Source organism: Mauremys mutica, chromosome 13 (genome assembly GCF_020497125.1).
Source record: "Mauremys mutica isolate MM-2020 ecotype Southern chromosome 13, ASM2049712v1, whole genome shotgun sequence".
In the NCBI taxonomy this organism is placed as follows: domain Eukaryota; kingdom Metazoa; phylum Chordata; order Testudines; family Geoemydidae; genus Mauremys; species Mauremys mutica.
Genome location: NC_059084.1, coordinates 28090314 through 28116259, shown reverse-complemented (window position 1 = coordinate 28116259; position 25946 = coordinate 28090314). Strand labels below are relative to the sequence as shown.

At 43.7% G+C, this 25946-nt stretch overlaps 1 protein-coding gene across 4 annotated transcripts in view; it reads left to right on the top strand.

Annotated features, from left to right (window-relative positions):
- CBFA2T2 (CBFA2/RUNX1 partner transcriptional co-repressor 2) overlaps window positions 1-25946 on the top strand; it is a 98383-nt gene that overhangs the window by 58431 nt on the left and 14006 nt on the right. For 3 of the 4 annotated variants that reach the window (XM_044985462.1, XM_044985460.1, XM_044985463.1), the window contains exons 2-10: window positions 9348-9491; window positions 13437-13678; window positions 15571-15660; window positions 16628-16809; window positions 17605-17858; window positions 18557-18642; window positions 21455-21650; window positions 23866-23934; window positions 25189-25379. In XM_044985462.1, coding sequence (XP_044841397.1) covers window positions 9348-9491; window positions 13437-13678; window positions 15571-15660; window positions 16628-16809; window positions 17605-17858; window positions 18557-18642; window positions 21455-21650; window positions 23866-23934; window positions 25189-25379 — 1454 coding nt within the window. The remainder of the gene's footprint in view (window positions 1-9347; window positions 9492-13436; window positions 13679-15570; window positions 15661-16627; window positions 16810-17604; window positions 17859-18556; window positions 18643-21454; window positions 21651-23865; window positions 23935-25188; window positions 25380-25946) is intronic. The other variant, XM_044985461.1, reaches the window with a different exon arrangement.

Genomic DNA, 25946 nt, shown 5'->3' with positions numbered 1-25946 from the left:
TCTCTTTTCTTCCATGAGTGTTCTTTTTTTTGACGAAGTCATTTCCAAGCAGTTTTAATAAATATATACACTCAGTAATGCACCTCACTCAAAGGACAAAACACGCACTTAGATTTACTGCCTAAGGCTCTGGGAGGGAGTTTGGGTGGGGGAGGGGGTCTGGAGTACAGGCCCTGGGCTGGAGTTTGGGTGGGGGAGGGGGTCTGGAGTGCAGGCTCTGTGCTCGGTGCAGGCTCCAGGCTGCGACAGGGGGTGGGGGTGCAGGCTTTGGGACGGAGTTTGGGGATAGGAGGGGGTGCAGGGGTGAGGGCTGTGGGGCTGAGGGTGAGGGGTTTGAGGCATTGGAGAGGCTCGGGGCATTGGAGAGTCTCAGGACTAGGGCAGAAGGGCAGGGGAAGGGCAGCCTGCCCTGGCCCTAGTGCAGGGGGGCGCTAGGACCCTGCGGCAGCAGGTGATGCCGGAAGCTGGCATAGCGGAGGAGTGGAGTCAGCGTGAGCTCCCGGGCAGGCTCCCGGGCGGTGAGGGGGCAGCAAGTGGGGGCCGGGAGACACTGGGGGGAGGCGCGTGGGGACGGCAGGTGGGGCCAGGGGAGAGACCCGGCCCCAAACATTGGGGAGCAGCGCGCGGGAGCTTAGGCACAGAAAATAACTCGGGGAGGGGGGCGGGGGTGAGGGGAGTTTGGCGGCGACAGGAAGTAACTGGGGGAGCTCCGTGGGCCGCAGGGAAGAGCTCCGAGGGCCGCATGTTTGAGACCCCTGTTATAGACGTTAGAATCCAATCATCTGGTGGCAAGTGCCTTGCTGACTCTGATCACTCTAACTGTGATGAACAGCGGGTGGAGAAGGTCTCTTTGGATATATGGTAGGTCTTACTGTAAACAAACCTGTGAACATTCATTTACTTTGCATGGAGATGATTTCCTGTCTTGCTGCTTCTAACGTTTTTGGTTTTTAATACAAAATAGAGAAATCAGTTTAATAGCAAAGTTGGTTGAACCCAGCAAACAGTTTTGTGTGTTGCAGGACAGACTCTGCTGGTTTGTAGTTAGGACCTACAAACTAAGGGCTTGTCTACACTTGAAATACTACAGACGCACAACTACAGCTGTGCTGCTATAGTGCTTCAGAGTAGAAACTACCAACGTGGACTGGAGGGGTTCTCCCATTGGGGTAGGTAACTCACTTCCCAGAGAGGTGGTAAGAATTCTTCCGTCGACCTAGTGCTGTCTATACCAGGAGTTAGGTCGGCTTAATTATGTCGCAAGGGTGTGGATTTTCTACACCTGAGTGATGTAGCTGGGTCAATCTACCCTTTCAGTGTAGACCAGGTCTAAATTCAGATTCGACATGTACTTCCTTAATTGAATTAACTTTTCCAGCACTGAATCAATAAAATACTTGTACAAATCAGAATAGCCTTATAATCTTGAGCTGGTTAATATATAAAAGGCAATTACATTGTCTACATATCATATTAGCCTTTGTTCCATTCTTCCTGGCACTGTATACTTGCCTGAAAGCTCACTGCTCTGGCTATTGCACCAGGATCAGCATTTACTCTTCCACTTCCACCATTTCTAGCTTAATGCTAGGAGCCAGTTTTGTCACTGGGAAACTGCTTGTGCTGACCTTTTTAAAACTAGATCATTCCTCGTTGTGCATTGACCGGGCGATGGATGCTCCTATCTCAACATTCTGATTCCTTTCATAGTAATTCAGCCTTTCTGTCCAGCTACCCCCAAACAGTACTGCTTAGCATTGCGAGGTCAGTGGCACAGCATCCTCCCATCATTGGTTCCACTTTGCTTCTGGTTGAACCTTCTCTTTCCTAGATCACTTCCCATTTTTCCCAGCAACACTATCTTCGTCTGTTGGGATGTGTTTAGCTTTCTTCTGTCCCACTCCAGCACTGTGCAGTTCTCAAATATGCCAGGATGCCAACTTTTAAATAGTGAAGCTTAATGTTATTATTTAACAGGTTCACAAACCACATTTTATTAACACGTAAATCACACATCCTGATATTATCCTATCAGCCTTTTGGAGTCATCTAGTCCTTCCACTGGCCATGGTTATTTCACTTGAATTCTCATGGTAGCTGCTTATCTAGCTTTTGTCCTGCAGTCCTTTATTTCTCCTGGTTCTCGGTTTTTTTCTTCGTTTCCAAAGACTTTAAGGTAGAAATTAAATTTCTAGAGTCTTTTAGACACTCCCTAGCCACCCAGCTATTTTGATTTTTTTTATCTTTTTCAAAACCGTATGAATGCAAAGGATTATTAAACCAGACTTTTCTTTTTATCGTTTACAGTTTAAGTAGAATTTGGCTATTCTTCTGAGGTCACCCATCATAACAACACTCTCCTTTTATTAAGTGTGATAGCAGGAAAGTTTACTTAAAGACAGTAAATGTCTTGAAAACCTGTCTTGGCTGGTGTTTAAACTGTTGAGTTGAAAAAGTGTGTATATTGTGGACACAATAGGGCATGTTTAACGCTCAGCTGTTGCTGGAGAGCTGAGGGGAAGAACTTCTCTGATTTGTGAGTGAAGGCAAAGATGGTCTGATAGCTTCCTCCAGAACCTGTAGTAACGAATTGTTCATTCTGGGACTTGATCCTCATCTAGAACTTAGCCTGCGCTTGTTAAATGAGAAGTTGATCAGCAGTGCTACTCTTAACTGTTGTTCTTTGTCTGCTACATGAAGACAACAGTTGGGGAGCAAAATTAAAATACAATGCAACCAGCAGAGAAAATCTAGTCAAACCAATTACTGGAGTGCCATGCAGTATATTTTTCGGTTGGGTGGGTGTCATGGGGCACACTCACCACTGGTGGCACCTTATGTTGGGCATCCTGGGGATTAATTCTGCGAGGTACTGTGTCCTCCTCCAGCGGTGTCTCTCCCACTGTCTTCTCGTTCTGAGGCCTGCTTGCTCCAGGAACTGCAGCCTCCTTTTTGTGACTCAGCCCTCTGGCCAGGTCACAACATGGTTCCCCCTTCCGGGGGGCAGGGGGAGGGTGTAACAAAGTCTTTCCTGGACCAAATCGTCCCAGGCAGTCCACTGTCCTCTGCCTGGTATTTGCCATGTCCCTAGTGGCTGGTAGGGAAACCGGGTCCCACACTCTACTCCGGGTTCCAGCTCAGGGGCCCTCCAGTTAGCCAAGGCCTGCACTGCTGTCCCTTGCTATTTCTCCTACCTTCCTGGCTTTCCCCCTCTTTGGGTTCACCAGGGAGTAACTGTGAACTACCCTCTATAGTCCCAACACACCTCTCTCCTCCCAGGGAGTGACTGCAGCCTGCCTTCCTGCAGCCCCTCTCTGTTGCCAGCTTCCTGGCTTATATAGGACCTGTCTGTCCCTGCCCAGTTGAGCCTTGTCTAATTTAATCCCTGGTCCCTGGCTCCTCCTCCAGGTGCATCCTGGACAGTTAACTGGGCCTGATTTACCCTCTCAGGGCCAGTGAGTACACCCCATCACAGTAGGATACAGTACAACTTTGTGGTCAGCAGTTCCTTGAGTGGGCACAAAATCAGTCCAAGCTCTTGAATGCATGGATCAGCATTCATGTTACACCCCCAGTCAGTGCCCAGCCCAAGCCGGGGAAGCTAATGATCCAACCAGCGGACCAAATTCAGTGATGAATCCTGGTCATATGCCACCTGAGGCATGTTACGCTAAGAAGAAGAATACATTGAAATGTCCCATCCTTTTCGCCACAAGGACGTCCTTAGTGGTACCCCCAAACCAAACAGCTTCCTACCTTCAGGCCATCCAATATACAAAATCAGTTGTTTTGCTATTACAGCTGAATAACGTGGAAATCAGCTGAAATCTGTATTGATTAATCATTGTAAAATCTGGTTTTCAACCCCCCTGTGTCCCTGTTGCTTTTCTCCATCAAATTTGAGAGGATGGAGACACTAACAGTTGTCAAGTAAAGAATAAAACAGAATGTCAGTGGCCAGGATTCTTTTAAATAAAATGAATCTTATTCCCTGGTAACACTTCAGATTGTTTCAGCTTAGTTCAGTATAGTTTTCCTCTCATCTTGGCACTGGGAGGAATATTCTTTTGTTCATTCAGTGCGTCTTCATTAACCAGTCAACATTTGATATCTCTGGATGTGAAGTCAGCACAAGTCGTCATAAAATTGTGATGTTTGGCAGCTTGATGGCAAAAGCCGTGTGCTATAAACATGTTCAATCTGTGTCCTACAGGCAGTGTATGGAAAATAGCGACACAGAATTCATAAACGTTTCTAAAATAGATCCAGTCAGCGCTGTCAGACCAAACCATGTCAGCTAACATTCCCCCACAAGACATGGAACAGCAAGTTTAATAGCTTTGTAGAGGAGCAGGAGTTAGCACTGAAGTTTGTCTGGAATTTTGGAAGGAAGCCTGTTTGAAGTGTAACAGATTAAGATTTCCAATTTAGGAAGTGGTGATAAACTGACGTTCTGAGTAGTCAAGCTATCAAATGCAACTGCTCTTCTTAAAGAGAGGCTGCAGGAACAAATGCAGGTTTGGCAGAAGGAGTTTGGTTTGCCAGTGTTGTCTTGTTTGGTGCTTCTTATGAACCTTGTATGTCAGGGAGCTGAAAAGCATCCTAACTTGGATGTGCATTTAGACTGAACTCATGTTCCACTTCCTGCCTCCAAACAGTTAACATTGCACTTGATTCTATTCAACATGATTTCAGATAACTGGGAAATTCTATGGCTTGCACGCAGTTTGAACAACCGCTGGATGTCCCTTCTCCCTAACCACAGCTGGAGATCAGCAGCTGAAGACTGAATAAAAATCCTGTCATTGATTAACCAGCAAACCTTCCTGAACAGTTCAGTGTGAGAAGAAAGCAATGTTCCTTCAGCCCTTGATGGGAGAGCTGACCTCCTCCATCAGTGTCTGCACTGCCCCATTTTAGCTCATTTTTCTCTGTGTGAAGCTGAGTAAAAACCTATATTATTCCCATTAAAGGGATATGTAAAATCAGAATGTTTAGAAGAAAGATATGTCCTTATCTTGGTTACAACCACAACAATCCAGTAATAGAAAGCTTGTGAAATCTAACAGCGCTGCTTGCTTTTTGTATTTTGCTCATGGTGAGCCATGAAAACAAGCCACTTGATTTCTTGTGAGTTTTGGCTTTCAGGTTCCCATGCACTGCGACAGAGCAATGCAGTGTTTTTCAAGTTATTACAAGTGCATGGGATTGTTTATTGAGGGTGGAGGGGGTGGGAATTCCATTGAACTTTCGTTATGGCTGACAATGGCAATATTTCTGCTTGGGCTTTATTTAAAAAAAAATAAAAAACACTTTATTTTTAAAAATGTGCCCTTGGTAGTGTTTTGACAGTATGTTTAATATGTCCTGCAAATGGTTTGGAAAGAGAGATCATCAAAATCAAGGTTCCATTCCATGCTCTAGGGAGATCGTATGTCTCATGTCATTTTCCCCATATGCAGTTGTGGGAACAGGTTTCACAGAAAAGGGGTGAAGAAAACAGAGTATGAAAGGGGTACCGTGCATATGTTTGCATGTGAGCTGTCTCGTTGGAGGTAAAGGCAGGAGAGACTATTGAATTTTGTAAAGCTAGAATAGGAAGAACAATTTACAGTGAATGACATTTATTAAATGTAGAAATTTCTTTTCTGTTTGTGAATTATCTGACAATCGATTATAATTTCCATGAGTTAGCTCACTGTTTGCATTTATTCAAATGATTTGTGCAAACATATTTCAGTCAGTGGGTAGCTCACAAACTATGGAGCAAAGTATTGGATATTTACAGTTAGAACTGTTTTGACTGAACGCTGTAGATCCCAGGGTGTGTTTCTGTTCCCTGAACAGATGAGTGCAACTCTTAGCATGAAGTTTCTGGTGTGAATACTTTTGATTGCAAATTTAAAATTTGTTCTCTGTGAATATTCTGGAATGCTTGTCTGATTCATGGTTGGTTCCCCTCTCCCCCAATTTTCCTGTCAATAAACTTATTTGCTAGAGTATTTGCAGGAAGTGTACACACAGGAAGGATGGACACATTCAGTATGAATTAATGTAAAAGTGTGAACGAACACTTGCATACAGAAGTGTACAGTATATGGCCAGTGTCTTGAATAATCTCTCTGGTCGCTTTCTTGGCGGATGGGAAGCTGAGATTTGAACAGAAAATTACTGATGTGAAATAGGGTTTATATAAACTAAAACACACGCCTGCTGCCATATAAATACTTTAGGACTGCAGATTTGATTTGATTTTTAATTGTGAGCATTGAAATGGAGAGAGTTTCTTAATTGCTTGAGAATGGGGGGTTTACTGTAAATCATCTCTGCTCATGCCTCCAATGTCACCTCTCTAATCTCACAGAGAGGAAGATTGTTGGAGTGCAAGATCCATTTGTTACCTTGCCGACTTTAAGGATGATTTTCCACAAGGAGAATAAATGAGATACCTGTGGCCTGGTGTATGCAGGAAAAACAGGAGTGTGTGACTTGCATAAGGGATTTCAGGCCATGGGCGATAGTGCCAAGTGCTTGGTGCAGAAGGGCTCTGGCGCCAGGTTGTTCCTTCTATGCTTTCACAAACCAGCACCTTTACTGAGGAGAACAGATTGCTGCCATAAATTGCAAAGCAGCAGGTTTTGTGATTATAATTAAGTGAAAAACTTCTCATTTCAATCAGTTTCCTTTTTAAAAAGATAGGATTGTTCCACTCAGAGTTTAAGCCCTGGTACAACTGTGTTCTTTAGAGCTGATTAATAACTTGCAAAAATTACATCATTATGTAGTATTTATATATTTATAAAGCACCTAAAGTGTTTTAAACTCAGCTCTCAGTGGGCGGTTCCTTATAAAGTCCCTTTCAATAGCTTCCAACTCCAATCTAGAGAGGTGGGGTTGGACACAGGTCTGGGAGCCAGGAATTTCTTGGTTCTAATTCAGAATTGGAAATTGATTCACTTCACCTCTGTTAGTTTTTTCCAGTTGTAAAAATGTGTATGCTTCTTACCTCTGCTGATAGTTAATGCTTTGAAGATGAGAAGGGCTGTTCTAGCTCTAAGAAGTATTTGATGTTTCTAATCAGCCCCAGAGGTCTAGCTGGGTCCTTCCTGCCTATTAAATCCACGCTAGTAATACAGATTATGCTATCAGAAGCTTGCTGACAATTCTCTTGATGCTGCACATGGCAGAATGGAGTCCAGCTTGCTCTGCAGTGCTGATAGAAGTTAGATTTGTGTTTTGGCAGTGAAAGAGCTGTGAGTAGCAATTTGCTGTTTTTCTGAAGGGCCTTCCTAACATAAATATGCTCTGAACTCTTTGGTGGGCTTGTTAGACAGGAAAATGCTTCATTATATATAAACAAAAAACTGCCCAGACGTCCTTCATGACAAGGGAAATGCCCCATGTGCCTTCTCACCTTTCAAAGTTCCAGAATGCTTTTTCCTTTGCCCACAGCCAATCAGCATTGAAGGCAATTAGTTTCAGCTGCTATAAAAGTATCCAAGCAGCTGAGGTTTTTTTATTTTGCACTAGAAAGAATCCAAAGTTCTCAGTCAACGCTTCAGTAGGCATTTCAGTGCGCTGCTTGTAGGCTGTGTTGAATTCCAGCTTATGCCAAGTGGTGAAGGTTGAAACATGTCTAACTGCTAAGCTCTCCTCCAGGCCTTTAGCAGCCTTGCTGAAAAAGCAGGTGGTCTGCAATGATGGTTCCCTTTGGGTTCTCACACACTGCACACAACACATAGAAGTGAAAGACAACTGTCACTTCCTTCCTTCCCTTGCTCCCTCCCCTCACCTCCCCCTCCCTGCAAAAAAAAAAAAAAAAAGTGCCAAGGCCCAGATGGATGTGCTGGAAATCTTTCAACGTTTTTTATGAAGGGCATGCTACAACATAGTCACAACGCGTTCGGGAACTAATCGGAGGAGACAGGCGTCGGTTTCAGGAGCAGAAAGTGGTCAGCACATTGTTGAGGGGGGTGATATGGATCACATCGTCTCATGTTACTCCTTGTGGGTCACAAACTTACGAACGCGCTGCGTCCCAGTGTCATCAGAGTAGCAGCAATAAGCATCCATGTTCTCTGAATAATATGCTGGCGGGTTTATTGGCTCTTAGTAAAGCAGTCGTGCTTTGGAGACGCTTGGGCTTTGTCTTTTGCTGCAGGCAAGTGGAGAGCTATCTCAATGTCAAATCCTAGTGGAAACAAGACACAGATAGTTTTTATTGATGTAACTAGTTGAGCTCAACCCTGAGCCCTCCACCTGGGATTGATCTCGACTAGCTATATCGAGATTAAAAACTACGGTGCCATGTCTCCACTAGGATTTAACAATGAGTTAACTGTCACACCTCTTTTGCAATGAAGACATGGCCTTAAAGGTGAAGTGGAATGATGTTTTATAAAAACTAATAGTTTTAAGAACCCAAATCTTTAGGAGAATACCGTACTGAATATACATCCATACGTTTTATAGTCTTGATTTTCAGTGCCCACATAAGTACTCATCTATTCAGATGTATTTATCTGAATGCTCACATGTCCTTCCTTTTGTGTGTGCTTGGGTTGCCCTGTATTTCTGCAAGGGTGCACAGCCCGTGCTGTTCACAGAAGGGAGGCGTACATTTGACACCTGCAAACACACACCTGCTGGAGCACTGAATATCAAACCTTGAAACAAAAGAGCTTTACAAATGTCTCCTTTACTTACCTGTCAAAGCCTGAGTTTGTTCTTTCCACCAGCCACCTGATGGCATCACAGGCACCTTGTAAAGAATGTAACTCTGCCTTGTGTTGTGTGATGGTGATTCCCCAGAGCTATGTGCCTGACCTCAGGTTTTAATGAGGGGTGGAGATGTGAAAGTCTTTCATTTTCAGCTGCCTCATTTAAAACTATGGGTGTGATTTTCAAAAGAGTCTAAGGGACTTAGCAGCATAAATCATACAGACTTTCAATGGGACTTGTGCTCGTGAGTCATTTCTCAAAATCCCACCCATGTATGTACAATGTGCTGGCAGGAGTAGGTTGGTGCTGCCAGGCAGGTTTGTTACTTTTGAAAAGATTTAACAAATAACCAAATTAAACACACACTGGTCCAAGTTTTTTATGTGTGCGCTCGTAATCAGTCCAGCCTGTAGTGTGCTCCATATCCGTATCCTGCCTGCAGAGGTTTTCACCTATTCTATTCAGGTTCTTATACTGCCCTCATCACTGCAAAATATGAGCATCCTGCTTTCTCTCCTACTCCCCCCAGCGTTGTGAGTTCAGAGGAGTGATTTGGTTTGGGACAGGGTATATGTGTGCTTCTTTGACCTTCAGTGAGCGTTAAACTCTTTTTCCTCTCTTAACAGTTGCTAGTGAGAAGAGGGTGCCAGTGATGCCTGGATCGCCTGTGGAAGTGAAGATACAGTCAAGATCTTCTCCTCCAAGCATGCCACCACTGCCACCTGTGAACCCAGGCGGACCCCGGCCACTGTCATTCACTCCTACGGCATGTAAGGCTTGTCTGTACCTCGGTCTGATCTGATGTTAGGAAGCTGCTTTTCCCCTTGAATTTTCAACAGGACTCTTCATTTCGATGTGGGGGAAACATTCCGTTTTTAAAAGTTGCTGCCAATATTGCAGCTGTTTTTATGTGCTGATACCCAGAATAGAGAGTTAGTTATGCATTGTAGTATTCACTTCACGGTAGCGAAGAACTGGGATCGGGGATTGAAGCTCTCCTACCAGGTAGTTTATTCAGTGCCTCTCCCTACTGGTGCAGAATTGTTCACTGTGGTACATTGACTCAAATACAGAAGTGCTTTTTCCAGTTTAGTTTTAAATAAGACAAGTGCTGGCACTCGCACTGCTTCCCTTGGGAGATTAGTCCATGGGTTGATGTATCTCGCTGCCAGGAAGGTCTCGTTGCTCCTCATTATTCCTCCTTCTCCACCCCAAATCATCTCTCTCCATTTCAATTATTTATACCCTTCCAATAAGGTTGGACTATCATTGCCCCTCCTAGTCATAATTCAGTCCCTCCGTACCCCTGCTCTGTTCGGTTGCTGTTCCAACTACTCCCTCTAGTTTTTCTTTCTGGTAGTGTGATGTCTAGAAATAACACTCTCCTACCTGCAATAGCAATAGCACCAGCACCGTACAGAGGGACATTTCCCTCTCTTCTCCCTCATGCCTCACTGATGTAGTTCACAGGAACTTGGACTTTTTTTGCTCCCATTATGATATTGCAAACTCGTATCCAATTTACCATCCGCTATCTCCCCAAAGCCTTTCTCAGCATTACAGCTTTCCACTTTTCTTCTTTCCATGAAACAGCTGAGTTAAGGATTATCTTTCCCCAGATGCACTAGGTGAATTTTTTTTAAAAAGTTGATTCTCACTGTTGTCTGCCCATACGTCTCATCTTTCTAGCTACCTGTGTATTATTTTACTGCCCTCACTGATGTTTGCAACGCCTCACAATTTAGTGTCATCTGTGAGTTTCACTTACCGCTTAACCTCTCTGCCAGAATAGAATAATTAGATATTCTGTAATACTTATCACTGGGCTACCACATCAAACTTTCCCTCGCCCTCATCTTTGATACACTGTGTTTTTTATGGCATCCTACTTTATGGTTATTCAGTCTTATCTAAACCATTTTGAATTAATTTTTCAAGTAAGGTTATATATCACACAGTCTCAGATGCTTTACTAAAATCCTACTGGGGTCTGGTCATTTGCTAACTTAGGTTTTACTAGCATTGCAGTGAAGTAGGTCTGGTGAGGATTAGTCTCGTTATTTATATTCCAGTAGTGCTTAAAGGCCCCAGCCAAAGTCAAGCCCCTCTGAGCTTGGCTCTGTACATACGCCATAGTAACCTGTCCCAAAGAACTGATGATCTAAACTGAACAGGCAGACAAAAGATCCTGTGGGAAAGACTTGTCTGACTTCATCCAGCAGGTCAGTAACAAGGCTAGGAATAGAACATGGATTTCCCATTCCAGTGTCCTAGCCAGTACCCCATGCTACCTCCCTTGCTTATTACTTATGGTAGTTTTATCTAATGGTTAGTTATTGCATTTTTTTTCCCTTTTTTTTTACTATGAATAGATGTTAATTATGGGAAAATAATTGCCGGGATCCTCCTCCTTGAAATTCATTATGACATTTGCTTTTATCCAGTCTTCTAGCACTGTCCCAAATACTTCTCTTGGATGCATCATGCATGCTAATATCATAGAATGCCCATCATCTACTTTGGCTTCTTTGAACGTGTTTAAATCTTCCATAGATTCCTTTACTTTTTATTTTTAAATAGAAAAATACATTTTAAAAAACACATTCAGATCTTCCTTACCCATAATAATGACACACACAACTCATAAGCCATTTTTTATTTTTCTTTGCAGGTCACCTTTAAAACAAGAGCTCAGCATGTTGTTGTTAATTTCATTCCCTCTCCCTATGTTAATGGACCTACCTTCTACCTAGCAGTACTTTCCCTCCGTAGCAACCCTTTCACCCCATTCATCATCAACATGAGCAAGCTTTGATATTTTTTTTCTGCCCTTATCTTTCCTGTGAATCGGTAACTGACTCTGGTTATTCTTCTGTGGTTGTCTCCCCGCTTCTCCACTGCCACGCCAGGTGTGTGGTGCTTTTATAACCTCAGATCTCTGAGCAGCCCTTGGGCGGTTTAACTGCCCTAATCCTTCCCTTCCCGTAATTTGAAAAGGTCTCACTTGTGTAGTGGTTTGAAGTTGAAAGGCTCTCATTTTAGAAGGACACAATAATTTTATATAATTTTTATTAACTTACCATAGTTTGCACTATACTAAGTTTATAAATAATTTGTCCAGGCTGTTTCTCATGGTCCAATTTCGTAAATATTGCTGGATTTTCCTGTTCTTTCAATGAAGAAGTGGTCATATCTGTTTTTCTTGAATAGCCATGTCAACTCTGTTTCTCTCTCTGTGTGCATGTGTACGTGTGTGTACATCAGCATCCCAAAAAGACAGCGCAGTCCTAGGAATCCTTTCTGCAGTGCTGCTCCAAACAGTGCCCCTGGAAAGAGGAGCTGTAACGTTTTTATACTCTTTGGGGCCTGATCCTGTATTACTTCCTCAACCAAAACTCCCAGTGACTATAATGGGTGTTGGTGTACAAGGAGTCCAGAATTGGGACTGTAATTTTGAAACAGTGGATTGACTTAAAATATGTTTTGAATCTGATGTACTTTTCCACTTTGCAATTCATGGTTTAGATCGCGTTTGGGCCTGAATCTGATGCCTGCTTTAAACGTTTCCCAGACAGGACCTTAGATTGCACAAGAACTGTTATCGGGATCTGAACAATTTTTCAAATCCCTCCCGAAGCCCCTAAACATCAGCAACTTAGTCTAATTTAGTCAGAAAGCACGTTGAAATAGACTAACAAGGTCACCAACATTATCGGATCAAAAACAGCAGACACTTGCAAAACTGAGGCAGATGTAAATTCCCTGGGGTGTAGCATGGCCCTGATCCTGCAGCGGGATCCACCTGGATGGACCTTTACACCACAGCAAAGGCCTCTTGATGTCAGCAGTGCTGCATGTGGGTGCAAACATCTGTGCTGTCAGATGCTTGGCAGGACTCAGGACTAAGTGAACAAAATTGATTTACCTTGAATTTGTCAATTTTTAAGGCAGAAGGGACCATTGCAATCATTTAATGCAGGCCAGAGAATGTCACCCAGAAATTCTGGTGTGCAGCCCATAATTTCTGGGTGAGTTAAAGCATATCTAAGCCCGTGAGCTATATGTGAGACACTATTCTGCCTTACACTGTTAAACTTTATGAAGCTCAGCTCCCCGAGAGCTATCACAACCATAGGTATTTATTTAGAAAGCATTTCTTTTTAACCCTAATGGTTAGTAATTATTTCATGTCTTTGGAAGTTAAGCTAGGCCTTGGGAGTCTATTAGAGTCCATGCTCTTAATTTCAATAGGATTCAGATGAGAAAAACATTTTAAAAAACAGCTGACCGGTAGGTTTAAAAAAGAAACTATGGACAGCTGATCTGGCCTGCAAACTGCTACAGCGGGTCTACAAGAGGCTGAATATTTAAACTTCCGTATTGGAACAGAGCCAGAAGTGGAAAGGTTAGAGTGCTGAAAAGTAATGAGTATAAATGCCATTCAACAAAGCTGTGCCTGCATCCTTGTGTTTGAGTACATCAGCGGGAAATGTCCTGGGTTTTCATGAGCACTTAGAGAAACACGTACAGGAGTGGAGGAAATAGACCCATTGTGTCCATTTTAACATTGTATTTTTGCTTTAACCCCCAATTCTGGGGTGCTCCGCTCTGTTTCTAGTCAGTTTTATTTTCTGAGTCTCTCGAACCGGCATGGAATTGTTGTGTGCCCCTGGTGGTCACTGGTGCTTACATTTTGGTTTGGCTCTGCATTTCAGTGCCCAATGGGATTAACCATTCTCCCCCAACGCTGAATGGGGCACCCTCTCCACCCCAAAGATTCAGCAATGGTCCTGCCTCGTCATCTTCATCCTCACTGACCAATCAGCAACTCCCAGCAACCTGTGGGGCCCGGCAGCTCAGCAAACTCAAGCGCTTCCTTACCACCCTTCAGCAGTTTGGCAATGACATTTCACCAGAGATCGGGGAGAAGGTCCGGACCCTCGTCCTAGCACTAGTGGTAAGCACTGTCAAATGGAGTCCTGGGAGCCGCTCAAACCCAAAGCCTCTCAAATGGCCATTGGAGCTTTTCTGGTGGGCCAGAGCTCTGCTAGTGATGGGAATCTGGCAGCCGATGTGTATATATTGCACAACACTATGCATTTGTGGCTTATGGGAAAGCTATTTACCAAGTTTACTAAACTTTTTATAATGTTTACCCTGTCTCATAACTTTTCTGTTTTTCATCATCTTCATTTGGCTTCAATAAGCTGTGGAATCTCATCTGTATTTCTCTTTAGCTACTAGCTGGACACCACTAAGCTCCATGAAATCCAGAGGGGTTTGGGCTAAAATTCCTACCGTACAAATCACAGGCCTGGTGTGTGTTTTATTCTAACTGAAAGTAGAGTAGCAGGTCTGATTTTTTTTTTCAAAACAGTAATTTCCTATGATGTAAATCATCTGCTAAAGGGTCCCGAACGTACTCTCCTCAGCGTCCTCTTGCAGATAGAGCTTCCTTGAAACTGAGAAGTGCATGTTATTTTTTGCTAGATAAACAGTCTCCTGCTTGTGTCTTGTAACCCTCTGGAACACAAAGAATTCCTAATTTTCCTGACTCTGGCTGCTGATTAAGTTTGCTCTAATCTGCTTCCAAATGAAGGAAATGCCAGTTTGACACACCATTTGTTAAATACTGTCATGGCTTCAGTGTGGTCAAACTTAATATTTCCTTGCTGCATGAGGCAATGCGGTCTAAAGGAATGTGCAGAGGGGAGAGAGTCAGGAACTCACAAGTTCAGGCTCTGCCACTGACTTGCTGTGTGGCCTTGGGGAAAACCGATAATTCTTTGTTGCTGCTTCGCGGGCGGGGCTGTGGTGAGAATGGATTGATGTTTGGTGCGGTGCTCTGAAAAAGTGGTGGTGTAAGTGCTATGTTTGATCTATACAGGCCACCATGGTATTTTCTGTAACTGTTCAGTATGTGGCTGACTGGTTGAATGCATATGCTCCTAAAGATAAGGAAAAAGATCTCTGGCAAATCCTGGGGTCCTCTGGCTACCACTGTACAGGGATAGCGGCTGTAAATTCACTGATTCAGTCACTATTTTAGAAAAAGGTAAATTCTAAGCCTCCAGTGAGCGGAGAGCCTCATGACACGCAAAATGCTTCTGATGGGATACGTAGCAGAACACATGATATGTATTAATGACTATTTGCTCTTAATGGCAGGTTTGGGCTGCTCCGCATAATTTAATTAGATACACTAGGAGAGCAAATGAAAATAGTGCTAAACTCTTGTAAGTGTTGAAAATTAGCCTTAGCAAATGAAGGCTGAACTTTCAGTGTCCTTCCTGTTCACGTGTGTGCATGTACTTGCATGCACTATACAAATTTGTCAACACCTGTGCAGACTTTCAGTGGTCTTAACACCTGCGTAAGTATTAGAATACAGTGCTGATGCAAAACCCATGGCTTGCTCGATACTCACCTGCGTGTGCATTAGGATTTGTATTTGTGCAAGTGTTAGAAATGATTATAGTGCATGCAGGCTTTTTTACCTACAGAGTAGAAGGGATGGTACCCAATCAGTGTTTCCAACCAATTATTTAAAGCCACGTTTGAAATCACTATGGTGGTTCCACAGAACTCAAGCAATTTCTGTTGTATTTTGGGTTGTGGAGTACGTTTCATGGATTTGGGAAGTCTTTCAGTCATCCTCTGCAGCAATGTACTGGTAGGACAGTTAGGAGATAAGGTGCTGCTGACTAAAATCTGGTGCAAACATTATTGATCCCACGTGCCAAATGGAAAGGCTAACTTCAAGTTTCATTGGATTCCTTCTTCACACGGAATTTATTTTAAGGATTAAACTATGCAGAAGATGGAGTTTCATTTTGCTTCTTTTTACAGAACTCTACAGTGACAATTGAGGAATTTCACTGCAAGCTCCAAGAGGCCACCAACTTCCCTCTTCGTCCCTTTGTGATTCCATTTCTGAAGGTGATGGTGAAACTGCAGGGTCTCGCTAACGTGTTGTTTGGCAGCACTGCAATTGCTGGGAACCAGTAAACAGGAAACTCATCAGAGCAATTACACTTACAGTTGCAGGAAGACAGACCACAATATACAGTCATGTTGACCTAATATGACCAGCTCAGAGGGAAAGTGTGACTTTGTCATGGACATCATTAAAGATCCTGTATTGTCCATGGGCTGATTGCATCTGAAGGAGATGACTGAATTTCCTGACACGTTTCTTAGCATAATCTCATTTTTCCACACATTCTCTTTAACTCCAAGTATCACAATTTATTTTTTGTTTACTCCATAACTAATTTCAGCAGACCAGCCTGGCATGTATTGAACAGAGGAAATATAAGTACTTAGGGAAGGGAGTTTCTGAGGTTTCAGAGAAATTATGCACTCCACCAAAACAAATCAGTAATTGATATGTAATGTTGAATGCTGTCATCTTTTCATCAGAGATGCACTAAAGGCATAAAACGTATGTTCTAAATGTTTGTTTATACAGCAATCTGGGATAGCCCTAACAGCATATTAAGGCCTATCCTGTCTATTTGTTGCCAGAAAAATAAAACAGAACTAAATTCAGCAGTGATCTAATCAGGCCTTGCTTTCAGCTTTGCAAGGCCCTGAAATAGTCAAGGTGCTGGAATCACAAGGAAGGTTATTGTGTAACGTTTTGTTTCCTAACGCAACTCGTTTCAGGCCCTCGCTACTTCTCGAGAGAACAGTTTCTTCACATACGCACATGTCACATATACAAACATCATACGGTGCCTTTTTAATGCACAGCAAGGCTATAGCACAGGCACTGTTAATTTTAAACTGTGGATGCTAGTCGTGCCATTTTGACAGATAATTGGAGTCAAGTAGACAGATGGAATCGACACTTCTGTCAGACTTTACAAACCAAAACTGCAATGCAGTGCAACCTGTTTTCCAGGCCAACCTTCCCTTGCTGCAGAGGGAGCTGCTGCACTGCGCCCGGGCTGCCAAGCAAACGCCTTCCCAGTACCTGGCCCAGCATGAGCACATCCTGCTGAACACAAACACCACGTCCCCAGCCGACTCCTCTGAGCTGCTGATGGAGGTGAATGGAAATGGGAAGAGACATAGTCCAGACAGGTAAAGGGAACTGCATGTTCAATTCAGTTGTTAAGTAGTGGCCCTGGTCCTGGAGCAGTTAAGTCAAAGTGAAATCTAATGCCGCGGGAGGATGTTGTTCTTGCCCTGTGTTAAGCCATATGGCCTGGTCAAACTCTCATTCACAGTTAATGACACCTCTAATTCACTCTCACTTCTGTGTCCAACGTGGCTCCATAAAAATACTCCAAGAGAATGGTGTGCTTGTGAGGACGCTGCGCCAGGCTTCACAGGGTTTTCTTCAGGCACTGATACGCTATCAAGCAGTCTGCCTGAGAGCCTCGCTGGCTAGAAGCTAGCATGTCATCCTCAGTCTGGCCTAAAATGCAAGAGGTGGCTGTTCCCCGAGGCTTTCCCTGGGGGAGTGGAGTGCGTAGGGAACAGGAGGCTGTTCTGGAGGAGATACGGGGGGTCAGGGATGGGTGTGTTTTGGAAGTCTATTTTAAGCTTTGCTGATTGTATTTTGGATAAAGTTTTGTGTATAATTACATAGGATGGGCCTCGAGTTTAGCGAAGAGCAACTGGAAATAATTTAAATTAACATCCTCTCGGCTCCCCCCCCCCCCCCCCATGGCAGTGTGTCCTGTAGTTGTGGTTTGGGTTTTTTCAAATGTAATACATTTGTTTTGCCTTCCCAGCTTGTTCCTGCTAAGTGCTGCTGCCCAGAGTCCTGGTCTGAAATCTGTTTCTCTCTCTGGACAGCTGGGTTCATCTCTTTCCCTTTCTGAATATGTTCTTAGAGCTGACAGAAATTCACCTCTTTTGGCTTCTTTACAGAAGAGAAGAAAATAGTTTTGAGAGAGACCCGCTCCCGTCGGAGCCGCCGGCCAAGAGAGTGTGCACCATTAGTCCAGCTCCGCGGCACAGCCCTGCCCTGGCTCTCCCCCTCATGAATCCTGCTGGGCAGTTCCATCCAACCCCACCTCCACTCCAGCACTACACCTTGGAAGACATCGCAACTTCCCACCTGTACAGAGACCCCAACAAGCTCTTGGAACAGAGGGATATGCGCGACAGACATAGCAATCTCGGTAAGAAAGCCGTAGCCCCGTCATCTTGCCGAATCTGTCATACTAGCACTCCTATGGAATGGTCCAGTACACAGCTGGGCAGCATACTGAGGAGATCTGCCAATAAAATGCACATTGCCGGAAATCGTTTTCTATAGGCAGATGAACCTGTGGGGGGCGGGGCAGCTGTATCTAAACAACCAGTTGCAGGAGCGCTTTAGAATACCGCGTAAGTGGAGCTATCTGCTGTCATCTGAGTGGTCCCTCTTGCTGTAGGCAATACAGAGTATGTCCTGCACTGCAATGGGGAGTGTGCCTCCCAGCATGGATAGACAGACTTGTCTTAACTCTGCGCAAGCTACCGCACTGAAGTAGCAGTGTTTACATTGTAGCTTGGGCTAGCCACCAAAGCTTACCCCAGAAGGTCTGGTGGGCTTGGACTCAGGTGACTAGCTGCAGTGTAGCCATGTTCCCAGAGACCAGTTTCATAGGAAGTACATGCCTTTGGGATTAAAGGGAAAAAATACTTGCTCAAATCAAGGTTTTTCTCTTTTCCACGCCACTGCTCTTCACTATTGAAACATACATTTTTTTCAGTTTAACGAGCCTTATTTGTTATCTGCTGGCTGGAGCTACCAGACCACAATTTGAAAGAGTGGTAAAGTCTAATGGAAGAAATCATCCTGTCCGGTCCTAATTTTGGATGTAATTCTTAACAGGTTTAAATGGAGGCTATCAGGATGAGCTCGTGGACCATCGCTTAACAGAGAGAGAGTGGGCTGATGAGTGGAAGCATCTCGATCACGTAAGGAACCTAAAAAAAAAAAAATTCCTTTGAGGACCCAGCAACCAAACCGCCAGCTGCTTCATTTTACATGACTGGGTCATAGGTGGTGCCAAATCAGCATTTTCTGAGTGGCCTGGTTTAGTGTGCACTAAAAACATTTTCAAACTGCTGCCGAATTTTCTGTAACAAGTCTATGATCTCCTGTGATAATCTGGGTTTTGGCTAAGACAGAGTAAATGTCTTTGTGCTGTGAAGGCAGTCGAAAGGGCGCAGAGCATCCTGCAGGTAAGGAAACCGCAGGAGACAATATATTTTCATGGAAACTGCAGTGTAATGTAAAAACATTGTAATTGCTATTGCTAGTTGAAGAAGAACAAAGACTTTTTTTTTTTTGCTGCTGTTGATAATGCAATGTTAAGTAGAGCGGGGGCATTGCTATCTTCTTGGGTGTGTTTGGAAACGAAGGGCTGCTTGTGACATGGACAGGTGGCACAAAGTTTTGTCTTTGTGACAAATGTCATCTTGCTTGGCACTGTGGGGATTGAACATGGGACCTTCAGAGCTACTGCAGCTTGAACAAAAGTTCGGTAGCTAAGTCTGTAACAGACCCATACCCTCTGTGGGTCAGGCACAGGGGAATCTGTAACATACATTCACCTAGGGGTTACACCTGCATTTTGCAGGCACAAATGTCTGTGAAAACTTGTTTATGACCTTTAAATAAGCTAATGTCTCTGTGAGTTCAATTAGTAACCATGGCACCTGCGAAACCAATTGGACGCAGTGCTACCGCTTGCATGCATGTACGGGTACAAGACTATTTCGAGGCTACGTACAAATATTAGCATTTTAACAGGTGTTTTCATCTACAAAGTGCTGACCAAATTGTGGGATAATTTTGCATGTGCACAAGTGGAGGCTGGACAGAGGCCTGGCTGGAAGTTTACCCCAAAATACTGTTCATTCATAATCCTGGATTCTGGGACTCCGTGAAGTCAACAAAAACTACTAAAGGCTTTTCAAATTGATCCTTGCATATAACATAATTGTGATAAAATTGTGTTGTGAGAGGAGAGATGATATCAAAGTTAAAGCATTTCCTACATCCTGCATGGCTGGGATATGGCTAGTTACTGACAACAGGGATCGTAGAAATCCATTTGCTGCAGAAAAATGCATAATTTGTGTTTTTACAGAGAATCTTTAGCTTTTACATTTTGTGAAAAAATAAAAACATATATTAACTATTCACTACATTTTACTGAAAGTACCAGTGTCACTTATTCCAGAAGTTCTCAAACTGGGGGTATGCCCATTGGGGGGGAGGGGGCATGGAATGTATTCTGGGGCGGTGTGAGAAGCTGCTGGTAGCCGGAGAGCAATTCTGTTAATTTATTTTATTATAATGATTGATGACGCTTGTAGGTTTCGAACTTGCTTAAAAATTCTAAATAAAACATTGTGTTCAACTGATAACTTATGTATTGTAGCTAGGGAGACTAAAGTTCAGTGTTTCATTTTAATCAGAAAAACGTGGATTTTTATTTTATTTTTTTTTATCAGAGAACTTCACAGTTTTTTATCATGGGAAAACTAGGATCCCTGCTGACAACTGTCTTTTTCCCTAAGGCAAAGTCAATCTAACGGGCTGATGGAGAATCACTGGGTGCACACTGCATTCCCCTCTGTTTTCTGTGCAGCTCCAGATGATGGGAGTTGCATAGAAATTTAGAATACAGTATGCTCTTTGTTAACCTTTTCAGGAAGAGTTTTAGAAATATTAAGAGTGTCAGATTTCAGCCCTCTTTCACATGGCTGATGTGAAATACCCAAACATTTTGTTGAAATTTCACTTCTGTAAATCAGTGACTTGATTAGAGCTGCAGACCAATAAAGGGAAATTTCTCACTAATTCTGTCCCACACTGTTTCAAAATGGGGCTCTCCACCAAATGTCAGGGGAATGAATAAAAGCTATTTTTGAACAGTAATTGTGTGAGAGTAGCTGATATTATTTCTTTTTTCCTGGGTCTCTGAGCATATTAAATACCTTCCAATGGTTGAAATTATGCCAATAATTGGTCTAAACAGGGATAGGTCCCTAGTCTTATCTGTAGATATATAGTAAAGAATAAGTATCAGAGGGGTAGCCGTGTTAGTCTGGTTCTGTAAAAGCAGCAAAGAATCCTGTGGCACCTTATAGACTAACAGACGTTTTGCAGCATGAGCTTTCGTGGGTGAATACCCACTTCTTCGGATGCAAGTGGTGGAAATTTCCTGGGGCAGGTATATATAAGCAAGCAAGAAGCAAGCTAGAGATAGAACAGGGCCTCATCCTCCCTGATTGATCTAACCTCGTTATCTCTAGCTTGCTTCTTGCTTGCTTATATATACCTGCCCCAGGAAATTTCCACCACTTGCATCCGAAGAAGTGGGTATTCACCCACGAAAGCTCATGCTGCAAAACGTCTGTTAGTCTATAAGGTGCCACAGGATTCTTTGCTGCTTTTACAGTAAAGAATAAGGAGTCAAATAGGAACCTGCTATCATGGATCTGATGATAATGCTTATGCGGGACTCATTTGAATAATACTTTAACAAGAAAAATCTCAGCGGTTGAGAGAATGTTCTGCTTTATTTCACCGGGACTTTGAATGTCTCTGATTTCCCCATTGCGTTCAAATGATTCTGCGTTCTTTGGTCTACGTAAGCAGGCTGGGCCTGTTGTTGGGAAGTACCCTCTCAATGTGGCATCTTCCACTGCTCTAGAGAATGCCAAAGAAACAGGCTTCGGTAACCAGTTCTGAAAATGCACCTTTCCCCCCCAACAGGCTTTGAATTGCATCATGGAAATGGTGGAGAAGACTAGGCGCTCCATGGCTGTTCTGCGGCGCTGTCAGGAGGCTGACCGGGAGGAGCTCAACTACTGGAAGAGGCGGTGCAGCGAGAGTGCAGAGACAAGGAAGGGAGGGAGTGAATTCATCTCGAGGCAGCACAGTCCTGGGAGCTCTGACTCCATCAGCAGTGGTAAGAGAGGGAGCCAGCTGCTGTCACGTTGTTGCAAGGCGGCTTACTTGAGGCTGTGGTTCCACAGCAGCGTCCTCCAGATTTGGGGGAGACTTAAACCTAGAGGCTTAGAAACAGGGCCCTTTGGTTCATCTAATGTATCAGATCTAAAAGCAGCGGAATGTGAAATGTTTCATGGCAACATCTGGTTGGATCAAGTGCTCTGAAATGTACATGATCAGTGAGTGACTGGAGGACGAATAAGTTGTTCGTACGCTCTGAGACTGAAAGGGTTTCTCCAGATTAGCCGTTGCCCTACTTTGAGAGTATCATATAGATCTGAAACTTGAAAACCAAGCTGACGTTGAGTTTCAGGTGCACCCCAAAAATAGTGAATGCTCTTTTTAAAAAAATGTTATTGGAAGCATGGTGAACTTGTAGCTGCCTGTAGTTCTGAAATGACTTGAGCAGCTTCCCCCAAACTTTGCAAAAATTAAAATTTCTCTATAGAAGTTTCTCTTTGGAAATATTTTGGGGGGAAGAGGACCGAGAATAGAGTGTAGAATGGTTGCAGCCATAATTATAAAATCAGTACTAATTGGCACCATGATATCTCTGAAGGTGCCAAGGAACTGTAGGCTTTGGTTTAGAAGCAGGTTTTCATTAGGAAGAAATCATTGTCATTCAATCCGTTTAAAGTCATGAAGAAGGTATGCCCTATGGATGGCCCCTCTTAATATATTGGAAGTACAGTCTTTAATGGTATGCCAGGAATTATTATTCTGCTCTGCTCTACTCTACCCTTAAAAATAGCACTGTGGAGTTCTGTTTGTCACTCAAATTCCAGATCACAGGCACTTAAATTACAAGTAAAAACGTGTGTTGCTTTTTGTTTTCTCTACCTGCCTGCCCTACAGATTTACCTGGGGCTCTGAGAGTCAAGCTGGACTCATTCATTCATTTCTTTGCCATAGGTAATAAAGAAGCTGCAGGACAAATGATTCCCTCAGGGACACTTGTGCAGCCCTTTTGCCTTCAGTTGAATTTTTAAAGGTTTAACCAACTAGAACCTAGCAAATAATTCTGTTGACCTCACAAAAGAGACAGAACCCAGCTCCCTCTGTCTTATCGATGTTGATTCTAATGGAGCAGCAAAGTGGTAAAAAGTCACTGGAGTCAGCAGATGGTAATGAATACACGCAGGGAGCAGATCTGTTCAGTACAGGGAGTACCATTGAACGTAGTTGCTTCTCAGAACACAACAACCTTTTAAAGCTGCTCAGGACTAAGGTAGTAGCTACAGCACCAAGGTGTTAAAAATGACTTAAAAGAACAGGAATCTTGTTGAGTTCTCCCTTAACAGGATGTAATATCAAGGACTGTAATACCAGTGTTTTTAAGCTAGAGGGCGCAGTTAGATAAAAAACCTCAAAGTCAGTGAAATAGCTGTGTGGACATTGCAGAGTTTTGTAAGAACCTATGGAACAACAAACTCTGATATTTCTGCCTCTTCCATTATCCTTTGACTTAGTTTAGTTTAATTTTTCTGAAGTCATGTGAACCTTTAGAAAAACATTTTAAAAAAATACCGGAAAGGATTGTGTGTAAAAGCCATACTACTGGATTTCTAAAACCTTTCCAATGGAAATATATTTTAAATGGCTGAGATCACATGATACCAAATAGAGATACCGTTTTACCAGCATCTGTCACATTTGATCTCACTGAGCTTGTATAGTATTGGGCGTGTTGTCTGTACACCTATAGCTTTAAGAGATGCACAGTTTGTATTTCATTTTTAGTCTGTGAGTTGCCTTTGGGATCTTTGAAAATGAAAAGTGCTGTATTTAATGTAATACATGGTTAGTATAGATTGATCTTCACAATCATTGCACATAGCAGATGTTTGATGAGGTATATTTATAAATATAGTCTGTGATGATTATAAAGTATCAGAAGATGGAAGTGGATTACACTGTGCAATAAATCATGCAGGACACTAATTAAAAGTTCATTTATCATCTTGCCATTTGATGAATGGTCTTAGCTGCAGAAATCACTTGCTTGGGTTTTAGCTATTAAGCCTATCATGGTCCCTTGGTGCTTTAGCTAGGTTTATAGACACTGGCTGCAGGTTCTCATAGCTTTCCTGCAGGGTTTGGAATGGCTGTTTAAGCAAAATAATTCAGGGAGAGGAGACACTGCTGATCCATCAGTGCATTCCTTGTTTCCACAGATTCCCAGCGGGACTTCAGCAGCAGGTCGGGGACAGGCTATGTTACTGAAGAGATATGGAAAAAAGCTGGTAAGTATTTGTAGATGGTCACTTGATAGAGTTACCACAAGCTTAAGATAAATGCAGATTGGACACAGGGCCAGATGCAAAGTCATGCTTGTAAAAAGCATCTTGAATGTGCTGTTCCTTCCCTGGCTGGCTGGTTATATGCTGACCTAGATTTGCAAAGATGCATGCACCTGAGCTGAGCGCACACTTGATGTGTGTGCGCAGTTTGGGAGTTTGTGTGCTACATTCAGTGCATGCCCAGCCCATAAGTATACATGCCTGGGGAGACAAGTTTGGGAAGCTGTTGGAGACGCACTTGGGAAAACGTAGGTCTGAACTTGATCTGCCCAACGGCCGAGTGTAGAGGTTTGGAGTTAATACATTAGGGAAACAAATCCCAACGCAACCCAGCACCATTTCATCCAAACTAAGATGGGTCCCTCTGTTTCTTGAGCCTTCAATCTGCAGGGTGTGTTTAGCCTTTTTTTTTTTTTTTTTTTGCTTACTGTTGACCTACTCCTGCCTGGATTTCCAATACTCTTGGTTTTCAGTGGCTACAAGTTGATAGGCTAATGACCAGAAGCCGTTGGCATCAGGGCTGTGTAGAACCAGATGGTGGATTTAGACTGGTTGCCAGTAGGTAGGCTTATCCTAGTAAGCATCATGGCAATTGGCACTAAGTAGGCACCCTTGTTGTCGGCCTCAGCAGAGTGGCCTGGATTGACTTTCCTGTGGCTACTGGACTCCCCTCTCTCCCTAGAGGTTGTCTCTTCAGCTCGGGGTGAGGTTCATTGGCATGAGCAGTGTTCTTATCTGCTTATTGTCTCTTTAGTGCAGGGGTAGGCAACCTATGGCGCGTGCGCCAAAGGCGGCACGCGAGCTGATTTTCAGTGGCACTCACACTGCCCGGGTCCTGGCCACCAGTCCGGGGGGCTCTGCATTTTAAGTTAATTTTAAATGAAGCTTCTTAAACATTTTAAAAACCTTATTTACTTCACATACAACAATAGTTTAATTATATATTATAGACTTATAGAAAGAGACCTTCTGAAAACATTAAAATGTATTACCGGCACGCCAAACCTTAAATCAGAGTGAATAAATGTTGACTCGGCACAGCACTTCTGAAAGGTTGCCAACTCCTACTTTAGTGTATCCACCCTAACATTGAATAGTGCTGCCCAAGGGGGATTTTCCTTCCCAGTCTCACTCAGTCATCTTTGTTCGAGGCTTGTTTTGCCTGCGAGGCTGGTTGATGAGGCTGTTTCCTTCCAGAAGAAGCCGTGAATGAGGTGAAGCGCCAGGCCATGTCTGAGGTGCAGAAAGCTGTGGCCGAGGCAGAGCAGAAGGCATTTGAAATGATTGCATCCGAGAGGGCCCGCATGGAACAAACCATTGCAGACGCAAAGCGCCAAGCTACTGAGGATGCCTTCCTCGTAATCAATGAGCAGGAAGAGTCTACAGAGGTAAGAACCCAGCGCCGTATCCCTGCAGTCTGGGCTGGGAGAACGAAGGGCAGTGTTCTAGGGTGAGATATGGTTCCCAGTTCGCATTGACTTGCAATTGGCATTGGGCTCTAAACTCCCGTTTTGTTTCTTTGACAGCAGGATCAATTTAGAAATGATTCCATTGGGCATGCTGTGAAACCTGTGTAAGAGGCTACCTCGTGTAGGTGAAAATAGTGTTGAAGGGCCAGTGTGTATGGGGATCCCAACTCGGAGCAGCGCCACAGTAGCTACACCAGATTTATCGCAGTACAAGAGGAAAATCAGAGCTGCTGGACACAGTTCTGTTCCACTTTCTTCTTCGAGTGATTGCTCCTATGCATTCCAGTTAGATGTGCGCGCCGTGCGTGCACGGCTCTCCGGAACTTTTTTACCCTAGCAACTCCGGCGGGCCGGCTGGGCGCCCCCTGGAGTGGCGCCGCTATGGCGCTGAATATATACCCCAGCCAGCCCGTCCGCTCCTCAGTTCCTTCTTACCGCCCGTGACGGCCAGTTGGAACTGTGGAGTGCTCTCTGTCCTCCACAACC